At 35.4% G+C, this 8,871-nt stretch overlaps 1 protein-coding gene across 1 annotated transcript; it reads right to left on the bottom strand.

Annotated features, from left to right (window-relative positions):
- Positions 1–398: 398 nt before the first annotated feature.
- Positions 399–8,462, bottom strand: LOC125659414 (protein TEX261-like). The gene is made up of 5 exons (XM_048891084.2): positions 8,280–8,462; positions 4,774–4,853; positions 2,820–2,973; positions 2,642–2,709; positions 399–1,980 (listed from the first exon to the last, which is right to left on the bottom strand). Exons 1-5 carry the CDS (start codon positions 8,347–8,349, stop codon positions 1,747–1,749), a joined length of 606 nt encoding a protein of 201 aa, XP_048747041.2. The 5' UTR covers positions 8,350–8,462; the 3' UTR covers positions 399–1,746.
- Positions 8,463–8,871: the final 409 nt, after the last annotated feature.

An 8,871-nucleotide genomic window follows, 5' to 3' on the forward strand; every position in this document is an offset into this window, starting at 1 on the left:
CCCATCTGTCTGTGGATGAGTTTTTTAAAAAAAGATGTGTTTTCTGGCTCATGTACACTGAATAGTAGTTATCCACGTAATATTACTCAGAAATTATATTAAGTATATCTTCAATATTCTGAGCAACACACTACTGCAGAATATATAGTCTTGCATTTACATTAATTACTCACAAGAATCTTCATGACAAAAGGATGCGTTTATTCTTCAATGAGCACAAATTTACTATTTTCCACCATTCAATGTGCCGTGCGGGCAATATTAGTTCCACTAGGACAGTTCTAGTTATACTTGATAAAGTTCCTGTCAAGTCATATAGGGTTAAGCCATTGTCATGAATCCGGAATTTCAAAAACACTTGGTTTTGATTTAAAATAATGTCACTCAAAACTTTCAAGAAAATTGTTCAATAGCTTTATTGCATACAGGAAATCTTTTGAAATGGATAATCAACATGCATTAAATAATTTACTGACACTTAAAAATGAACACACATTCACTCTAGCATTAACAAAATATGTATAGGCACATTACATGCGAGAACTTGCACTTTCCCAAGCAATTGTAAGTTTTATTTTTTGGATGTGTTGTACACAGCCATCGCATTGTAAAACACATTAAAAACCACAGAAAACAAGAGGCCCATGGGCCACATTGCTCACCTGAATCACCTTAGCCCATATTGAAAGATTTTCCCTATATATTCGCATGTAAAACTTTGATCCCTATTGTAGCCCCAACGTACCCCCCAGGGGACATGATTTTCACAAATTTGATACTGCACTATGTCAAAACCTTTAATGCAAATATAAACTTTTCTGGTCCAGTGATTCTTCAGAAGATTTTTCTCTATATATCTGTATGTTAAACTTTGATCCCCTATTGTTGCCCTGTCCTAACCCCGGGGGCCATGATTTTAACAAACTTGAATCTGTACTATGTCAGGAACCTTTCATGTAAATTTGTACTTTCTTAGCCCAGTGGTTCTTGAGAAGATTTTCCCTATATATTTGAATATAAAATTTTGATCCCCTATTGTGGCCCCATCCTACCCCCAAGGGTCATGATTTTTAAAAACTTGAATTTGCACTATGTCAGGAACCTTTCATGTAAATTTCTACTTTCCTGGCCCAGTTGTTCTCAAGATTTTCAAAATTTTACCTATATATTCGCATGCAAAACTTTGATTCCCTATTGTGGAATCATCCTATCCCCAGGGATCATGATTTTAACAAACTTGAATCCGCGCTTAGTCTATGTAATGGAATTTCATGTAAATCTGTACTTTCCTAGCCCAGTGGTTCTTGAGAAGAGCTTTAAAGATTTTCCCTATATGTTTATAAATAAAACTTTGATCCCCTATTGTGGCCCCATCCTTAGCCCGAGGGTCACAATTTTTACAAACTTGAATCTGCACTATGTCAGGAAGCATTCATGTATATTTTAGCTCTTCTGGGTCAGTGGTTCTTTAGAACCACCTTATTTTTGAATTTTTGTGATTATCTCCCCTTTGAAGAGAGCATGGCCCTTCATTTGAACAAACTTGAAAGCCCTTCACCCAAGGATGCTTTTGGCCAAGTTTAGTGTAATTGGACCTGTGGTTCTGGAGAGGAAGTCGAAAATGTAAAAAGTTTACAAACAGGCGACTGACAAATAGCAATCAGAAAAGCTCACTTGAGCTTTCAGCTCAGGTGAGTTAAAAAGGGGATTTTATTTGTGGCGTAGTAAGTATCCATGGCAACCAGTTCAATACTGTTTTCGGACTCTCTGTGGCAGGACGCTATCCTGGGCATACTTAAAGAAGGACAGTAGGCCGTACTTCTTGCTTTTCTTTTTGAAATAGTTACTGACAACATCACTTTCTTCTGATGAGCTCACACGAGTCCCGCTCGTTGTTGGTAACACATTCTCATTGGCTGACAAAGAAATAAAGAAGGCAAATGGGACGAGCCACAGGCAAATGGTGAAGTAGGCCAACACCTGAAAGACAGCAAAATTGCATAATGAAAATGTGAAATAGTGTTGGGCATGTCATAGAATAAGTGGTAGACATTTACAAGTTGTTTTATTTGGTCAAAAGCAGTTTTAATACCGGTACATCTGTAGTTATTTTTGGGGGGCTTGAGCATCACTTTGAAGTCTCATATGATTCTGAAAGTGGTATGATATAACAGAATCCCCAAACTAAATGAGTCTAACCTTGGTTAATTTAAGACAAAGTTTGGTTGGGATTCTGTGAGCCATATCACCACTGAAGGGATCACATGCCCATCTCTCTTCTCTTGAGGTGAATTGGTCTCACCGTTTAATAGCATTGTGATCTTTAACGAGTTTGGTGGTAATATGAATTCACTTCGTAAGGATACTTAAGCCCAGTGGCTGTTAAATTCTATACAGATTAAGATTTGCACAACAGGCATGTTTCAAAGACTTATCTCTGTATACATGTGCTGTCGTATAGCATTGAGACACTGGTATAAACGTCGTAGTACATAGTATACTATTCTAGTCAACAGTAAACGAAATGCAGATTAGGTATAATAAAAGCTCGGAAAGCTGAATGTACACAGTGTCAGATACAAGTTCTATGGTGACAATGTATCTAGCCTACCATGAATGGTGTTCAGGAAGTAAAACTTACATCTGAGAATGGGTGCCACACAGTGGAAAAATAGGAAAACGCAAAATAATGATTGATGACTACCAATACTGAAAAAGAAAAAAAAAGATATTCATACAATTACATACAGTATTGATTTCCCTTTCAAACAGCAAAATTGAAATACAACAATAATTGTGTTAATAATAATGCTTCTCACCAATGGAGATCAGAAATGATGGTGAAGAAAGCTCGAAGTACGGGAAGTATTGTAGAACAAAAAAGTAGGCAATGTTTCCAACTAAACCTGCTACAGTCATGGATAGAGGCAAGTCCTCAAACAAGAGAAGACCAATGAAAATCACAGTGGTGCCCTGAAAATATACATTTGAAAACTTTCATCAAATTACTCTATCATTCTACGTGTACTAATATGAGTATGATTTTACATCTTTTATCACTTAAAACATGTGCTCAACTATTTACAAAGTAAAGAACACAAAACTGACAATTTGATATTTGAATTTCATGTTATGTTCATACACTGTACTATTAGCATTTGCATTGCGTTCCTACCTGTTCTTAACATTTACACAGTGTTCATACTTTTGATGTTTGGATCATGTTCATAGTCAACAGAAGTACTAAAACCGGTACATGATACACCCGTGAAAAGCTTATACACTGTGTTTTTCTAAGTCATGATTTGTAGAACTTTGCTTCAAGTAGTATCAGCCATCATCAGGCTGTGACATACTTTCTTTGCATGATATGAATAAAGGGTCTTAGCTTAAAACTGTGACAAGAAGTAGGTAGACAAACCAAGAGTGTAAAATATTTCCCCAAATTTGACCAAGTTCAACAAACTGTAAATATTTTCAAAGAATATTGAAAATTATTGAGAATCAAAATCCTTGCATGATGTACATTGTCAAGTTATTTAAAAGGCCCTAGATTCAAATCTATGAGAGGAATTAAAAGGACAAACCATGTCCTTTATTAATGCCAAAAATAAAAATCCTTGCCACATGTACATCTTCAATACCCATATAGACGCTCTGTACAATGAGAAGATCCTCACTAGAAAACCTCAAAAACTGTGGAGGGAGTTACAAAGACAAATCATGTACTCTCTATGTAATACATGTACCCCAAACTGACCAAGTTCAATAACCTGCAATTTTCTCAAAAATTTAAGAAAACCAAATCCGCTCCTTTGAAACTTGTTTGAGGAGTTAGCTTGGAATTGAAATTAAATACCTTCTATATAACATTAATTTTCATGTAAAGAGGCAAAAATCCAGTGAGAGGGGTCAAAAGAGGCCCATGGGCCACATCACTCAACTGAGCAGCAGTTCCAACATTATGTCCATCCTACTTACTGTTACAAGTAACATCAACATCATGTCCATTCTACTTACTGTTACATCAACATCATGTCCATTCTACTTACTGTTACATCAACATCATGTCCATTCTACTTACTGTTACATCAACATCATGTCCATTCTACTTACTGTTACATCAACATTGTGTCCATTCTACTTACTGTTACAAGTAACATCAACATCATGTCCATTCTACTTACTGTTACAAGTAACATCAACATCATGTCCATTCTACTTACTGTTACAAGTAACATCAACATCATGTCCATTCTACTTACTGTTACAAGTAACATCAACATCATGTCCATTCTACTTACTGTTACATCAACATCATGTCCATTCTACTTACTGTTACATCAACATCATGTCCATTCTACTTACTGTTACAAGTAACATCAACATCATGTCCATTCTACTTACTGTTACATCAACATCATGTCCATTCTACTTACTGTTACATCAACATCATGTCAATTCTACTTACTGTTACAAGTAACATCAACATCATGTCCATTCTACTTACTGTTACATGTAACATCAACATCATGTCCATTCTACTTACTGTTACATCAACATCATGTCAATTCTACTTACTGTTAACATTTATATCATGTTCACTATAATCACTATTAGCTTTAACATCATGTTCATAATATTTAATACTGTTAGCATTTACAACATGGTCATTAATTATCAGCATATATACTGGTTTCATTCTGATATGATATACATCTAGTTCATACTTAAACATACTAGGTTTTACATCAATTTTATTGGTGTACTTACAATTAGCATACATTTAATAAGTCTGGCGGTCAGTACTGTGTATTCTTCTACTAGTTCTGCCAGATAAAATAACCCAGCCGCTGCAATACAAAATAGATGGTTTTTTAAAAATGCATGTACCTGCAATATCATTTTGTGTTGGGAAACATCTCAAGTAATAAGGAAACCAAAAACTTGCCATCACACTCATAATAAGTACAATCAATCAGTAAGAACTATATACTATTGCTTTTTAATATCAATATGTAAAGTTCATTCATCTTAAATTTGTGAATATATAATCAAGCCATTGAATACCCTATAGTGAGCAGGAATTTGAATTTGTGTCCATTTTCTATCTCAATTTAACTTGTTTGATAAAAATATTAAGACTTCATATATGTAGTTTCGATATAGAAACTTATTAAAAAGAAGCAAAAGGCCAAACCATTATGTCATTCAGTCATGACAGTAGAATAAAATGAAACAACCTCTAAAACGTTTCTGAAATCATTACTAGGTTTCAAAAGTCCATTAATCTTTCATGCAAAGTTAACATCCCAGATTCAGCATCATAACCATCGAAGACTAAATAACAGTGCACATACACTGGAAAGGCTTTCCATCAACACCATTGCCTAAGAAAATGCTAATTAGAGTCCTGCCAATTCCTTTCTTTATTGTGGCTTGTTTATATATTTGTGATCATAAAAAATACACCATTTTTCAGCAGTTCAATTCTAATGATGAAATCTATGGATAATTTCATACTAAAACCATGTTTTGGATGAGTCTTTATATCAATTCATTCCTATCTAATATCTGTTGCTGTATGTGGCCTTGTGGGTTAGAGCACTTGCATTGTAACTGAAAGATTCTAGATCTATTCAGATTCTTGATCCTTAGATATTGAACATACATGCATGTAATGACATTCTTTCACCAAGTAAAGGTTTCCACCTTTATTATTTTTCTTTTTCTTTTTTGTTGTTGTCATTTTAACATAAGCTGGAAGTTTGAAATGTTTAAAATACTATTCCAAAATGAGAATGATGTTTAGTGACAACTGAATTTCAACCATTGTACAGGGTTGAAACTTAACTAAAATTTCTAGGAGCCATGTGGGTGCCTTAAATATTGTTTTTGGAAGCCAACAACAAAACATGCTAGCCCACATCTGATGAAATGTAATGCAAGAAATCTATGAGACATGTGAATCGATCATATACTTTGTGTGTGTTTGTTTCGTTAAATACCGTTAGAATGCATAGTAATATTTTGAGAGTTTGAAAATAGGTTTCCATACTTTTTTCATTTTATATACATGTAATACACATCGATATACTCTACCACAAAAACATTCATTCTCAAATTATTTGTATTCCGTCTGGTGGGGATCAGGGCTAGAAATTAGGTCCTCAGTAACCCTTCCCTGTCGTAAGAGGCGACTAAATGGGGCGGTCCTTTGGATGAGACCGCAAAAACCGAGGTCTCGTGTCACAGCAGGTGCGGCATGATAAAGATCCCTCCCTGGCCGTAAGCGCCAAGTATAGGCCTAAATTTACTTTTTAAAATAATCTATGGTATGTTGAAAATAGTTGTAAAATATGTCGTGATTCACTCCATGCAAAAGTGGCAAAACAGAATTTTAGTCTAGCAGGCGCATTGCATCATTAGACTCAATCACATGTAAATTGATTTGTAAAGTGGAGTGTAGTATACGTTGATATCACCAAAATTTATGGCATTATCGCAACAGGTGAGGTGTGTGCATATATCTATTGCTTCCTCCTCATTGTGACAAAAGGTAAACATTTTTGAGATCACTTTTTCTATTCTAAATAAAAATGAGTTTGTTGCTAAAATTTTATAACAAATAAGATTTCCTTGGTTTTGCATTTTCACACGTTTCACTTTTTTACATTAGGTTTTCGGTCTGACAAAATTTGGTTCGGTCCGGTGTGTTAATTGATTACACAGGACCGAATGTCCTGTGTGGTCCAAAAAACTTTCGCATAGACTGTGTTACTGTCAAAGAGTTGTTTATTAAAAAAAGTTTTCCCACCAATATGAATGACACATGTTCATAGAGTGTCAAAATGTGGGCACACGAAGATATACTATAGCCTAGTACCCCTAATCTCGACTGAGATTCGGCTCAACTGAATGTTTGGACCAATGAAGGCATCCATATCATATTCGGCAGAGCGGAATCTCAGCCGAAATTATAGTACCCCCAAAACTCATGTTTAACAGGTTGGAAACACTTCCCCTATAGCGAGATCATCTCACTAAAACATGATTAAATTACTTTTTAGCGAGAAAGTAAGGGGTCATCCATTTTCCAAAGTGTGCAAAAAGCACACTTTTTGAGACCCCCCCCCCCCCCCCCCCCCCCTCAAAAAGTGTACATCAACCATTTTCAAATTCCCAACAAGAAGATCGACAATCAAGTTTATGAGCAATTTAGTTCAAACAATGAGTTCTTTGATATTGGTACCCCTATTTCTTGTTATATATGAATGATATAATGTTTTATAAATGTGCAAATCTTGTGTACATAATAGATTTTTGTTTTTATATAAAAAAATAAAGATGTCTCTGTCTTATCTTGTCGTCTTTTTTTATAGGCATTACACTTTTGTAACATGACTAATACTTTTTAAAAACCTTCCCAAAGAGGGTGGTGTATCGAGCCATGCCTCGTCCACCCTGTGGCAAAAACAATCACTGTGAAAAATAAATGCCGGCAATGTGTTGATTATGCGTTACATTCAAGCACACAAAATACGTAGATGAAATCACGATAAAATAAAACCGAACTCCACGGATACGAAATAAATCAAAAAAAAAAAAAAAGAGCGTACGGTAAAATTGTTGATTTTTTACCCCCTCCCCCCGAGCGTGCTTTTTGCACACTTTGGAAAATGGTTGACAATTATGGATGATCCCTAAACATATTCCCATAAACAGGTGTTTGGGTGTCTTTATTGAAAATAATGGCAAATTCCAAAGTATGCTGAATAAGTGCGACACACATTCAACATGATGCAATTTGTCTCTATAAAATTTACAACACAATCAAGAAATTTCATATCAATGTTGCTGTGCAAGAGGGAATGATGCTAAAATCCAATGCACATCGTGAGTGTTTTTGTTTTGATTAATATATTTGCAGAAGTATCAGACATTTTAGCACTTTTCCTCTTTTCACATGAAACACGAAGAGATGTACTCCACGGGTGTTTTCCTCAGTTGTACGGGATATATTTACTCTCGCTAGAGAGGGATAATCGCGTTTTTGTGAGAATATCTCGCTAGAGGGGAAGTGTTCCCAACCTGTTAAAATAAATTTGTAGTTGTTACAACACACAATGACATGTCTTACTGTCAATCTTATAATATGAAACACAATAGAGAAGGTACCCGTTATACCCCCCAAGATCTCATATGACATGTCATTCGATACCGAGGAAATTCGAATTTGAAAGATAAATGAACTCGGATTCAGAAGTTGTGATACTCACCCACGGACAGAGTAATTACGCATATCTGTATTAAAAGAGCTATCCAACTCAGTATGTACATAAACCACATATTTCAAACGGCCTTCAGAACAGTTCGAGTTTACGACCGGTAGTATCGGGTAGATGCCGTAGTGCGATGTTCCCCCGATTTACTGTGTCTATTAATTATGTCGTTCATTTAGTGAGTCGGATTTATGTACAAAGTATACCAACCCTCATCACCCTAACGGAGAAATATAGAACAACATTATGGAAATAACCGAGTAGTTACAATTTCTTGCCATCGCCACATTTTTTCACAATCTAATTTTTTTTAAATATGCAGCGTTATATATGACGTTGTACACGTGCACAATAGGAGCTATCAATATAAATTATATTTTTAAAGTATTTGATCTAGGTTATGCATGATCATTTCTTTGGAGGAGTAAGCATCCCTTGTCGACCGGTCACACCCGCCGTGAGCCCTATATCTTGGTCAGGTAAACGGGAGTTATCCGTAGTCAAAATGAGTGTGCCAAGAACGGCCTAACAATTGGCATGAAACATGTCAGACAACATTTGACCCAATGAGGCAAACTATATCATTATA

Source organism: Ostrea edulis, chromosome 9, assembly GCF_947568905.1.
Source record: "Ostrea edulis chromosome 9, xbOstEdul1.1, whole genome shotgun sequence".
NCBI lineage: Eukaryota > Metazoa > Mollusca > Bivalvia > Ostreida > Ostreidae > Ostrea > Ostrea edulis.

Coding starts and splice junctions, on each gene's coding strand:
- LOC125659414 (XM_048891084.2), bottom strand. CDS start 8,349: ATGTGGTTTATGTACATACTGAGTTGGATAGCTCTTTTAATACAGATA. Junction 2,710..2,819: donor ATCATTTCTGATCTCCATTG/GTGAGAAGCATT, acceptor TTTCTTTTTCAG/TATTGGTAGTCATCAATCAT. Junction 1,981..2,641: donor TGTGGCACCCATTCTCAGAT/GTAAGTTTTACT, acceptor GCTGTCTTTCAG/GTGTTGGCCTACTTCACCAT.